At 39.2% G+C, this 13,375-nt stretch overlaps 1 protein-coding gene across 1 annotated transcript; it reads left to right on the top strand.

Annotated features, from left to right (window-relative positions):
* Positions 1-1,296: 1,296 nt before the first annotated feature.
* Positions 1,297-13,050, top strand: LOC125304892 (WSC domain-containing protein 2-like). Its single transcript, XM_048259407.1, has 8 exons — positions 1,297-1,468; positions 1,705-1,819; positions 2,039-2,217; positions 2,318-2,439; positions 2,607-2,781; positions 3,080-3,244; positions 3,471-3,671; positions 12,643-13,050. Exons 1-8 carry the CDS (start codon positions 1,297-1,299, stop codon positions 12,993-12,995), a joined length of 1,482 nt encoding a protein of 493 aa, XP_048115364.1. The 3' UTR covers positions 12,996-13,050.
* Positions 13,051-13,375: the final 325 nt, after the last annotated feature.

Genomic DNA, 13,375 nt, shown 5'->3' with positions numbered 1-13,375 from the left:
CATTATTGTTTATTATTGCTTTTTCCCTCATTTTCATTGCTTACTCTATTAGGCTATTGATTGAATGGACATGTTTATTATTGCTATTCTCCTTATTATAGTTTGACCAACATTCTAATCTGTTCCCTGTTAATTTTTTAAATATTATGTTGTTTTTGTATTTGTGTGTCGCTTTGGACAAAGGCGTCTGCAAAATCCCATAACCATATATATATAGAATGTGTATTGGGTATTAACAGTGCAAGGGCATTGATGAAACAGGAGTAAATATAATCAGGTAAACGGTGCAGTGCAGTCAATATAAATAGGTGAACAGTGCAGAAAAGTCAACAGGTAAACAAGTAAACAGCTAAAGTAATAGGCACTTGAAGGTAGCGTCTGTCATATGAACATTACAGTGATAGGCCTATCTTTTTAGGTCCCTGACTAGCCATTATTCTGTATCTTTGGGCATATTTTAAAGAATTCTTTTTTTGTTGTTGTTGTTGTGATATAATTTAGCTTCTGAAAATAATTGGCTTCTCTCAACTGTTTTCTGTGAAATGGCTCTAGAAATGTAGGTATATAGGCTGTATTTAAATTTTACATTCAATTGCATCCATAGTATAATTGTCTCCCTCCTTGTCTATCCTATTTCACGTTGTGGAAATGGAAATAGCTTTGGCTTATAGGCTTACTATATTCTGAAACAAAAGTCTAAAGAGGTTGTTATAGTCTGAAACCAAATGCCTAGGACTAGTAAATACGAAAACTTAAATTATACCAGTTTCTACTGCTCAGACACCCCACAGTGCATCTGAGACTAAACGGGTCATGTGAGGCTGAGCCTAGAGTTCACAAAGCTTACCTTTACCATATGGCTTAAGCCTACTTGCATTTGTGTAATGTCGATGACCCAGAAGTGAACAAATTGTAGGAATGCAAATGGAATAAAAATGCGTGTTTATGCTAGGGGTTTTAGGTACCATCTTTATAGCCAAGTTAAAGAAAACGGATAGGCACTGATTAATGGGATTCTTGTTTGGTCTCTGGCAGCTGCTTAGTCTGATTACGACAATCGTTTTTTTGTCAACACGAACACCAGATTAACACTCCCTTATTTTCACCCGTCGGTGTGTAGTGACTTGACCTCATAGCATAGGCAGTTGGCGCTCAGGCAGGCAGTTGGAGGACAGAGGACTGCCGGGGTTTAAGCATCTTTACAGCATGTTTTCCTTATTTAAAAGACATCTATTTGTTTTTCTTCTTGGGTTTCTTGTGTTTGTAACCTTACTTTCAGTTGGATACTTTGTCAAGATGCTGTCCAACTGGGGATGGAAATATGTTCTTTTCTATGATGGTAGGACAGTGTTTTTTTACATTTTCCCTTGGATTAATGGGTGGTATCACTGTAATGTCTATGACATTACACCTGCAAAACTGGGATTTCCCTGGTTCTTCCCTCTTTCTCATACTGCAAGAGGTCAAGGTCAGCAGTCTGGGTCAAAAAGAGTGGTAGCATAGCATACTACATTTCATATAACCTAAATAACATATAATAACAAAAAATACTGTAGGCTGTACATTAGTCTGTCCAATGTTGTGATACATATACTTTATGTTATGGTTGAGTTATGGTGTTTTTGGATTTTGTTTATATGAAATATTAATTATTTTCAGTGTAAAAAGCACAGTATAGTGCAAATGTACCTGTTTTTCCATCAGCTGTGTACATAGGTTGCTATACAGGGAGTTCATCAGAGCAAGTCCTACAGGATACATGTTTTTTGGATGATGGCGAGATGACTGTCATCCAATGCCAATCCAGCTGTGCTGAGAGGTAAAAACAATCTGGAATATCTCACACCCTCATTTCATGTGATACTAACACAAAACACTGAACATTTAAGTAGACTCCCTACCTTAAAAAGTTAACTTATTCACTGACAACTTTTAAGACTACTCACTCTTTAATGTCTTGCTGTGTAAATTTGGGATAGTGACAAGTCACAACATATATAACTTTTCAGTCAGAATAATTTACCCTTTCACCTTTTAGGGGCTATCAGTATGCTGGGCATGGCTTTGGTAGGGGGTGCTACTGTGGCCATGCCATCCAGAAACCAAACACTATACAAAGTAACTGCTACTGTTGGGAAGATCCAGCTAGTGCCTGTACAGAAACTAATAGACTGACAATCTACCATTTGGAACTTAGTCAAGATTCACCTTACAACTGTGAGTGAGCTGTTTATGAAATACAGTACGTAGGCTTACTATGTTCTTAAGTAATTAGTATAGTTCACAATGTCACAATTCTTCATCTCTACTGTCCTAGATAAAAACACAATTTTCAAAGGCTGCTTTAAGACACCAGACAATTCAACCAAGGCATTTCCACTCATAGCCTTGATGCCTGCAATGACTGTAGGAAAATGTGTAGACTTCTGCACTGAAAAGGTAGGTTATTACGACATATCTGAATTATTCTCATATTAATCAAACAGCTCTTTTACTTGAGCCACACCTTAAATATTTTAGCTGAAATATTTTGAAAACATCTTGTATTTCAGTCATTATTACAAGTGGTAATGCAAAAGCAAACCTTATAATTCCTCACTTTTCAGAAACTTTCCCTGGCAGTTCTGGCAGGCCAGCAGTGCCTCTGTGGGTTTTCCACCGTACATTTCCCCCTACATGCTCAGGAGAACATGAAAAGGTGCCTGTATCACTGTCCTGGACAGTCACATGAAAACTGTGGAACACAAATGTACAATGTTGTGTATCAGACTGAGGTGCAAGGTGAGCTGGTATGAAATATATGCCCATCACTCTAGAAATGGCAATTGTCTTATTGGCTATTTAATTTGTTGTACAGCTGACGTTCAATCACTAAGCTGTTAATGGACAATATTCAACAGTTGCAGGTCATTCAATGCCAAATTACCATAGGTGGCACAGCAGTTTAACAGTTTATCTGGCTCTTCCACCTGTTTGCGTGCATGCAGGGAGGACCAAAATAAGACCACCTGCTGCCAAGCGACAGCAGAGGTTACTTTTACATGTCTGCTAATCCTTGTCTAATTTTATGCCTTTTCAGACAATCGCTGTACGGACAGAAGTTTCCTCTTTGCTCAACCAAAGCAGCTTATGGCCTTGGCAAGCTTCCCTGGGTCGGGAAACACCTGGGCGCGTCACCTCATCGAACTTGCAACAGGGTTTTACACTGGAAGCTACTATTTTGACAGGTCCCTCTATGAAAAAGGTCAGAGGTTATGGTTGTGTGTGTCTTCCAAGGATGTGTTCAACCATCTGCGACACAGTGACACAGGTCATATTGATCTGTAGGATTGTGAGGTGACAGTTATCATTCATTAAAAGGAATAAGTTCTTTGAAATAAAATATATTTCATAATGTATGATAAGTTTCTATGTTGAGATTGTAATTATTCCGGTTATGGTTATACTGATGAACTGATGTTTCCTGTCAGGATTTAAAGGGGAAAAGGATAACTGGAAGAGTGGGAGAACTATCTGCATTAAGACCCACGAGAAGGGCAAACAGGAGATTGAGGCATTTGACTCAGGCATCCTCCTGATCCGAAACCCCTACAGAACCCTCATGGCAGAGTTCAACCGCAAATATGGTGGCCATATTGGATTTGCACCCATGCTTTTGTGGAAAGGAGAAAGTAAGAGAAATGCTCTTATTGTAACATTAATTACTGATGTAAATTTGTGGAATACATTACAGTAAGTAGTATAAAACATTTTCATGACTAGATGTACCGCATAGCGGTACAAAATATGACCGCCGCTCAGTCCTGTACATCCGTTCCGCGAAAATAAATCACACTTCAATTTGTCTCCATATTTTACTCCATCCCCCACTCTTGAAACTTTTGTGTATGCTTGTTTGGCATGCCTGAGTGTGTGTGTGCGGCTGCACAGAAAGTAGCCTACTGGTGCTGAAAAGGTGAATAGATTGTAGAATAGCCAAAGAAGATGTAGCATTGTTATAAAACCTTTAAAATCTCTAAACAATCACAAGTAGGGCAGTTCATCACAGTTCATCCATTGCAACTGGATTGATGAAAGGTCACTTACACCTGTAGGCTACATTGTATTTGGGAAAAGCAAAAGGTATCAGCATAATGTTATTTATTTATTTATTTATTATGTATTTTAAACAAAAACATCTCTGTCAGTTCCATGCCGTTTTCAACAGCTATCAAAACAAAGGTCATTTTTGGATGGATGGATTTTTGTGAATGTTTCTTCTTCTACATAAGATTTTAGTCATCTTTAGTTCATGTAATACTTTATTGTCAATGCACAAATTAAGTAACAGTAGTCTGAAACGTTATTGTTAATGCACAAATTAAGTAACAGTAGCCTAGTCTGAAACGAAATGCTGTTTTACATCTAACCAGTGGTGCAAATAACTGACATGTCCAAATGGGCCTTGATGAAATGCGTCGCTAGACTGTTCATACACATTTTAACGGGCCAAAGTTGAAGAGCTTTTGTCCGTTATTGTTCGTGCAAATATAGGCTGATTCATGTTCCCTTGCATTGTGTACACTGTAAAAAGTTTAACGTAAAATTTACAGCAACTTGCTGGCAGCAAATAACCAGCAAGTTGCTGTATTTCACTCTACAGTACACCTAATGTATATGAAATCACAGTACCTATGCCTGATACTGTAAATGCAAACTACAGTAGTACTACCAGTGCTGTAATGTATACAGTATTGAATTGTCTACTGTATTTTTAATCACAGTACTTATGGATCATACTGTAACTTAGTACAGTAGTAATACCAGTGCTGTAATATTATATACAGTAATTTTGGGAAATTCATATCCTGCTTTATCTACAGCCAGGATAAATTTGACTAGGCCTAGGTATGGTTTAGGCTACACAAACTTGCATAAATAACCATTGACAACCTGTTATCAGTTTGAAAAGCAAGTACATTTATTCACTTTTTTCCGTTTAGAAATTCTCGTGTGCTGCATCCTAACGTTAGACCAATGGTTGCAGTCAGCCTGATCCACCACCAGTAGCAGAGTGAAGCAGCACCTAGCAGAAATAGAAGAAAAAAAGATAAACAGTGTTAGATAACAATTTTCAACTGAAACTGAAGGCTACTTACAAGTGAAACTTTAGAATAATCATTTATATATATACTGTATGTTTTTGAGTTTACTGTCAAAATGCCAGGCTGAAGATGGTGTTAGCATAACTCAGTTTAAGAAGGTATATTTAGCTGCTAACGTTAGCCAGCTGGGTGAGCTCATTGATGATGTTTGCTTGCAGCAACACATTTGGCAGCAACAGCCATTCACGCTGTTCATCCGAACAACGGTTAATGATAGTCAGATGTGACTTAAAGTTAACTTATATCAATATTGCTAAAGTTAGCCTATTAAACTCACAAAACCGTACATGATTACGATGAGTTAACGTTACATAAGTTAGCTGGTAGCAGCTAAACCTCCACGTTAACGTTAACCAGCAGCACATCATCTTCAGCCAAACATTGTGACAGTAACATACTAGGCCTAGCACTACTAGCGAATGTTTTATATAAATTATATGAATATAATAAACTGTAACTTACTGAGAACTAAGGTAGGCCTAATATAAATGAGACTGCCAAAACGTTAACGTAACATAAAACATTAACGTTAATGCCACCTTCACAGCAACAGCAACTATGATAGCTAGCCTAACGTTACTTAGTTGATCCAACAAGAATGGATGAGTTTGTAAGTTAGACAGTACTACGTACATAGACTGTACACATGCCCGAATTTAATGTAGTACAATTTCACAATGAAACATTAACGTTACATAAATAAATGCTTGCTTACCATTAAGGTGGAGCTGCGAACTTGACAGTGCTGAACACCGTTGGTCTGACTGACTGAACTGTTGCTCAAAAATGATCTACGCGCCGGACAGTTCAAACGTCGTCGCCATGGTACACGCTTTCAATCACCACGTCAAAATTTCCCAGTAAACCATAAATTCATGACTTTTCAATATCTTTTCAAAATGATGATTTGGATGGAAAAACAACATAATATCAATGTCACCTTGCTATCTGGGAGCTTAACTTTGTATTTATGTGCAAAAAGAAAACAGAAAACCCCAAATGATTTTCTGCCATGTTTTTTCAAAATTTTCAAAAAGCTGACAAGTGAGGGAGGAGTCAGATTTATTACTGTGTTATGATTCGCAGCAAATTTTTATTACTGTAGTTTGACCATTTTTGACCATAATTCATAGCGAAACTACAGCAACATACTGTATTCACAAATACAGTACACATTTTTCTCAAAAACAGCAGTGATGCTGTGAAAATCACAGAATCTTGTTACAGTGTAACTGAGGTCCATGGCTAGTCTGGCTTTCATCAGACCAAGCTCAATCTTTTAAGAAATCAAAAAATAAATAGTGGGCAGATCAGGCTGGGTTCACCCAGCCTAGTCCATAGGCACCCAATATTGTTTAATTTTCCGATTGAGATATACACGCTCTGGCTATTCTAAATGCAAAAATGCATCAGGGAGTTATGACAAAACGGTAACTAACAAACTAGATCCTAATAGAAAGCTGTTAGCTTCCCTAAGCTACAGGTAGGATTCAGAGGTGGAAAAAGTATGAAAATATTGTACTCAAGTAAAAGTACCAATACCTTGATGAAATATTACTCAAGTACAAGTTCAAATACCGATCTGAAAATGTACTCAAGTAAAAGTAAAAGTAGTTAATTTAAAATGTACTTTTAAGTAAAAGTTACTTTTTTTTTTTTTTTTTTTACCAGAACAACCAGTTTTACCAAAGACTTTCTAATGAGGAGATACAGCACTCAAAAATCCTCCATAGTAATGTATGGGGTCATAGTAATGTATGGGGCCAAATGCCAATATGGCAGTTGTCTACACATCATATGTCTACACATATCACAACCCTTCAAGCGGCAAAACGTCGACATGTGACATTGAGCCAATCATGTGGTGTGTTGTAAAATACATTGAGCCAATCATGTGGTGTGCTGTGAAGACATCGTGCCAATCATCTGTTGTGATCTCGCTGCTGGAGCAAGATTGGTGTCGTGAAGCCTTACGCTCACGCATTTCTGCTGAAATAGATGCACGATAAGTGCCCAAAAGTGTTGCAATATGGCCGCCGAGGGCGCCGAGTTCTCCTTTAAGTTTGAGCAGTAGTTGATTTTCAAAGTTAGTTGCACTCATCCTTGGGTCGCTTTGCAGTGAACCGTAATCCAGCACAACTGAAAAGCCCCTCACAGGCAGCTGAGGCAGGCAGGCCAATATTGAGTTGCAGAGAGTTTTTTTTATATTTGGAAACGAGCAGAAGGTTCAGCAGATTAAAGCGCGTCGTACTGGGGGGGAAAGTGGGAAGTATAGGGCCCCAATACAGGGGGCACAACATTTTCACCAGGCATTAGAAATAACTCAGGTAATCCACACATAAAAAATCCAAACAACTCCATAAGTAGAGTCATGTAATGAAGTTGAATAACAAAGGGGGAAAGTATTGAACACGCTAAGAAAAAGCACCAAGGCAAGGAAAGGGAAGGAACGAGCTGGAATCTGTATAGAGAGTAGTTATCCTTTCTATCTGTGCAAATTAATATAAGCTTGGTTAGTAGCCTAAATATTAATGGGCTAGGTTTTTCATTACCAAGGTGTCACACAAGAAACATTTCATGATGGATAAAAGCAAAAAGCTCTCCCAAGACCTTTGCAACCTTATTGTTGCAAAACATATCAATGAAACTGGTTACAAATGCATTTCAAAACATCAGAATCTTCCAGTAAGCAGCATGGGAGCCATTATCTGCAAGTGGAAGAAACATCACTGCATCATCAACCGGCCATGCACAGGATCTCGCAATATTTCTGACCAGGGAGTCAGAAGGATAGTCAATTCCAAGAGCCAAGAACCACTCGGAGAAAGCTCCAGAAAGACTTGAAGGCAGCCAATTCAATTAAATAGTTCTGGACAGTAACTAAAGATCAGGATTCACAAGAGGGACCCCTGGAATCTGTTTAGAACAATGGGCCAAAATCACTAATAAGTTTTGTCATATAGGAAATGTCTTGAAGCTGCCTTTACAAACAAAGGCTTTTCCACAAAGTATTGAAGAAATTTCAGTAGGCACGACTACTTTTTTTTTTCTGTGTCATTCCACTTTAATACATAAAACTCTTATGTTTGGATTTTTTTATATGTGTGTTAATATAATGTGTGGTGAAAATTTCGAATAGACTCACTGGAAGTTTAGGCTAGTTACTGAAAAAAAATTTAAGCGCTCAATACTTATTTCCACCATATATTTATTTTACCTGAATATTTTAACTTCTAAATTAAATGTCAAAATGAATGTCAGACTAAAATTTAAAGGTTGACTGACTGGATTTTGTATACAAAACATAGTGAAAACTGTGTAAGGTCACTCTCACTCTCCCTTGCTAAAGAGCTAAATGGTTTAGTCCGCCTGCACGATTCATAAGGTAGTCTATCTTTTGTTTATTTAGTTGAACATCACTAGTAGTGGACCGCTAATTGTTTTGTTGCTGGTGCAATGTCTTTCTCCAAGAAAGCCAAGTCAGGTTACTAAAACAAAGGCCAAAACAGGAAAAAAGAGAGACATCAAAATGAGGGGAAACAACAACTGCTAATAAACTTCTTTCCAAAGAAAGGTGAGCACAAACGCCAAAACACGAAATCCCATGGTGTTTGCTTAAATATCTCCCGCAATCATTAGTGCTAAAATGAACTGAGACAACCGATTGGAATAGCGGAAAATACACTTTCATAGGTTAGGCTAATCTGATGCATCTCGTGATCCAGCTCCATCACTTTCAGAAAGACTGCATGGCGCCAGCTTGATTCATGTCCTGTTGTAGGCTACACGCTGATCATTATTACTAGGCTAGTGGTTTAGGGCGCCGATTTTTTTCTCTCCCTTTCCGCTTTTTTGTCAGTCTTAACTTTTTTTTTTTTACTCAAGTAACGGATGGGATTTTTGATGTAGCGAAGTACAATACTTCACTCAAAATGTAATCAAGTAACATTTAAAATACCGATTTTATAAACTACTTAAAAAAATACAAAATACACACAAAAACTACTCAATACAGTAACGTGAGTAAATGTATTTCGTTACTTTCCACCTCTGGTAGGATTATAAGGTAGGCCTATTTACAACATAAATTGTCAATAGGCTATGCTGGCGACACAAATAAAATCTCCTTTGAAACCAATGGCTTACGCCTTTACAGTATCAAGCGGACTTAAACTGTCATATTGTGGCTTAAAAAAGTTGTAATAACATTCACGCAGCTCCATGAGTCAAGGAAAGCTGGAATGAAGTAGCCACTTCTAAATGGGACCCACTACACAGTAGCTTAAGGTGTTTTGCTAAAGCAGCCATAATGAAATGAAGGTGTCATTGTTTGGATACTTCACACACACTTGCTTTTTAATTTCACAGACTACAACTACCAAGCTGTAATCAAAACACATTGATTCCCCTCACACCTGGGTAACGCACTTAAAACAAAATAAACAGGCGCCTCAGTCTCACGCGATGTATAGGTAAAACTGTATCAGACCGGTGTAACGTTGGTAAATCTTCCATTGCACAGAATGATTTTGTAGCACGTGCAATAAATGACAGTCGAAAGATACAAACAGTGCTGCTATACATTTGCTTGGTATAACCGCATTTATAGTTTTCTACAAATGCAATAAATCAAATGCCTCCATCACTCAACCAACGCTAACGGTAACATTACCTAGGTCCTTATTGATATTACAAGATTAACGCATTCCTGCAGTAAAAACCAAGCATGTCCGATAAACATCCTCAGATTTATTTCGGCTTCAATGTGAACATCGTCCTATCCTTGTTAGATGTTCGCTGCGGTAAATTACAGTCCTTGAATGAAGCGTCCATTGTTTTTTCCAACCCACTTTTAACTTCCAACAAAATTACGTCTCACTGCAACGATGCGCCATCTAGTGGACAAACGACTACTTCTCGCCAATACTGAAAATGCAGCCATGATGATGATGATGATGAATATTTATTTTGGCTTTCTTTTAATCCTACTGAATTTGTAATTATGTATCGGCCGTTCTAATACCGATAGTATGTGGGTGCCTGTGTGTGTGCATGTGTATATGTGTGCACCGCCATTTACAGGCCAATGAGTGTACAGTCACTAAATGTACACATAACCTAATTTTTTTAGACCCCCCCATGGATGAAATTCTACGAAACTTGGCATACCCCCGGAGAATGCCAGGTCAATCATACACATTAAATTTGGTGCAGTTCTGAACATCTTAACTGAAGATAGGGGCGATTAAAGCAGAATAATATTGCATTTTCATTTTTACCGGGGGTGGGGGTGCAAATCACAAATGAGTGATTATGAGCCAGGTTGATGTGGGCCCTTGAGACCAACATACCATAAAAGATTCTTCATCCTCAGTGCCACGGTTCAGGTAGTTATTTAGGAAAAACTGTTTTTTTTTGCGGTTCAGGGGGCCCAGCACGGTGTGCATGTGTGCGTGTACAAATGTATGTTTATGTGTGTGGGTGTGTGTGTGTGTGTGTATGTGCGTGCTTGTGTGTTTGCCTGCGTATGTGTGTTTGTGCATGTGCATGCATGCGTACATATGTCTACTGTGTGAGTATGTGTCATAATGATGATTACTGTAAATGTATGTGTGTGCGTGTGTATCTGTTTATGCACATGTGTGCACATGGAATGGGTTAACATGACCCCTGGAGGCAAACAAACATACTGAAAGAATTGGTCATCCTAGGCCCCTACAGTTCTCAAGCTATTCACAGAGAACTGTGTTTTGCCCCACCCTCCTTCGGGGGTCCAGTCCAGCGGGGGCTACAGATCAAAACTAAGAATGACGGTTCCATTCTATCCATGTGGGGTACATGCCCACCAAGTTTTGTGTACCCCGGTCTTTCAGTGTCCCGAATCCTTGTTGGTGTAATCCACTAAATGTACACATAAATTATTTTATTGTAAGGCCCCCCCCATGAACGAAAAGTACACAAAACTTGGCATGCATTCGGAGGGTGTCATAATGATCCTACACTTTTAATTTCGTGCAGTTTTGACCTTGTCAGCCAGAGATATTGTGATGAAAACACCTAATTTTTTTGCTTTTAATTTTTTAACTAGGTGGCGCTATACATGAAATAAGTGGTAATGGGATGGGTTGACATGCCCCCTTAAGACCAACATACATAAAAAGGTGGACCTCCTAGGCCCCACGGTTCTCGAGATATTCACAGAAAACTGTCTCCGCCACCTACAGGCCAGTTGGTGTATAGTAACATAAATTAATTTATTGTGTGGCCCCCCATGAACGGAATTCCACAAAACTTGGCGTGCATACAGAGGGTGTCATAATGATCCTACACTTCCAATTTCGTGCAGTTTTGACTATGTTAGGTCACAGATACCTTCAATTACAACACCTCATTTTTACTTTTTTTGTGTTTAACTAGGTGGCTTATACATGAAATGAGTGGTTATGGAATAGGTTGACATGGCCCCTTGAGATCAACATACAAAAAAAAGGTCCTCCTAAACCCTACGGTTTTCGAGATATTCACAGAAAACTGTGTCTGCCCTACCCTCCTTTCGGGGTCCAGTCCAGCTGGGGCTACAGATCAAAAACGAAAAAAACGATGGTTCCATGCTATCCATGTGGGGTTACATGTCCACCAAGTTTAAGTTACCCGGTCTTTCAGTGTCCGGGAATCATTGATCGAAATTTGGGCATGCGAAAAAAAAAAAAAAAAAATCTGACTAAACCTATATGATCAAAAAGCTACAGCGCCGGGCGGTCATAATTAATAGTAATATCAACATTAGTAATGTATAATTATGACCGCCGCGCAGCAAAGTAATTTTTTTTTCTTTTTTTTTTTTTTTTTTTTTCGCATGCCCAAATTTCTGTCAATGATTCCCGGGACACTGTGAATATCTTGAGAACTGTAGGGCCTAGGATGACCATTTTTTTCCGTATGTTTGCCTCCAGGGGTCATGTTAACCCATTTCATGTGCACACATGTGCACAAACAGACACACACACACACACACACACACACACATACATTCACAGTAATCATAATGTGATGACACATACTCACACAGTAGACATATGTGCGCTTGCATGCACAGGCACATCGCAGGCACACACACAAGCACGCACACACACACACACACACACACACACACACACACACCCACACACATAACATAAACATAACACAAACAATCAAGAATTTCTCAGAATTATGAACAGGCAAGATGGAGGTGGGGTTGTTTAAAATGAATTTTACATGTGAAATCTATGAATTAATCATGTTTTGGTACTTCTTTTAGTGGAAAAAATGTGCTGGACTGGGCGGCGGTCATATTTTGTACCGCTCTGCGGTACATCTAGTTAATAGTAATGTCAACACTAAACATTTCATACTACACTCTCCTGTGCTCTCACAAATTAGGTAATGCTGAGGTAATTTTACAGTTATGCCATTATAGTAATGGCTGTGTATTCTTCCCCCTTCTAACTGACTGCAGCGTGGGCCAAGTTTGTGGAGGTGTATGCAGACTTGTGGGCCTCACACACTTTAGCCTGGCTGAACTACAGCGAGCAACTGTATGTGGTGTATTACGAGGAGTTGAAGAGGGACATGTTTATTCACCTGAGAGGCCTTGTGCTCTTCCTGGGCCTGCCGCTGTCTGTGGACCGTCTGCTTTGTACAGAGAGTCAAAAGAGTGGGACATTCAAGCGCTCGGGCCTGCTCAAGCTGGAGTATGACCCCTTCACAGCAGACATGCGAACCAGCATTGATTACCTTGTCAAAAGAGTGGACCTTGCTCTCAGAGCGAAGAATTTAACCAGGGTGCCGGATGAGTATCACCTCAGGTAAATCAGGGTTGATAACTCCCACGCATCTGGCGTGACACTCACGCTTTCAGCACCAATCTCACGCTCTCACGCACACGCAAGAAATGTCACGCCAAATCCATTCTTTTTTTTGCAATCCGTTCATTTTTTGTTGATGACTAGACTAGACCACAGCATTGTTTCTAAATGACAGGATACGAGTTTAAGGCATACATATGTCTAGACCAACCGCAGGTAAACAGCGCAGTTTTATCTGATTGTTGATTTGCTGACTAGGCTATTTTAATCCGGTCCGCGACACCTTCACGGAACACGCTGCTATTTAGACATGAGGCAGACCGACATCTGACAAGGCAGACCGACAAGTGTGGCCGCCCATTCTTCTCTAGGAACTACTCGCGA

The sequence above is a fragment of the Alosa alosa genome, chromosome 12 (assembly GCF_017589495.1).
Source record: "Alosa alosa isolate M-15738 ecotype Scorff River chromosome 12, AALO_Geno_1.1, whole genome shotgun sequence".
Classification (NCBI taxonomy): Eukaryota; Metazoa; Chordata; class Actinopteri; order Clupeiformes; family Clupeidae; genus Alosa; species Alosa alosa.
This window is presented reverse-complemented; position numbering and strand designations above follow the sequence as displayed.

Excerpts from the sequence above, each read along its gene's own strand:
- LOC125304892 (XM_048259407.1), top strand. The coding sequence starts at position 1,297 with ATGCTGTCCAACTGGGGATGGAAATATGTTCTTTTCTATGATGGTAGG. Across the intron at positions 2,440-2,606 it reads TAGACTTCTGCACTGAAAAG|AAACTTTCCCTGGCAGTTCT; the intron begins GTAGGTTATTAC and ends CTCACTTTTCAG. Across the intron at positions 2,782-3,079 it reads GTATCAGACTGAGGTGCAAG|ACAATCGCTGTACGGACAGA; the intron begins GTGAGCTGGTAT and ends ATGCCTTTTCAG.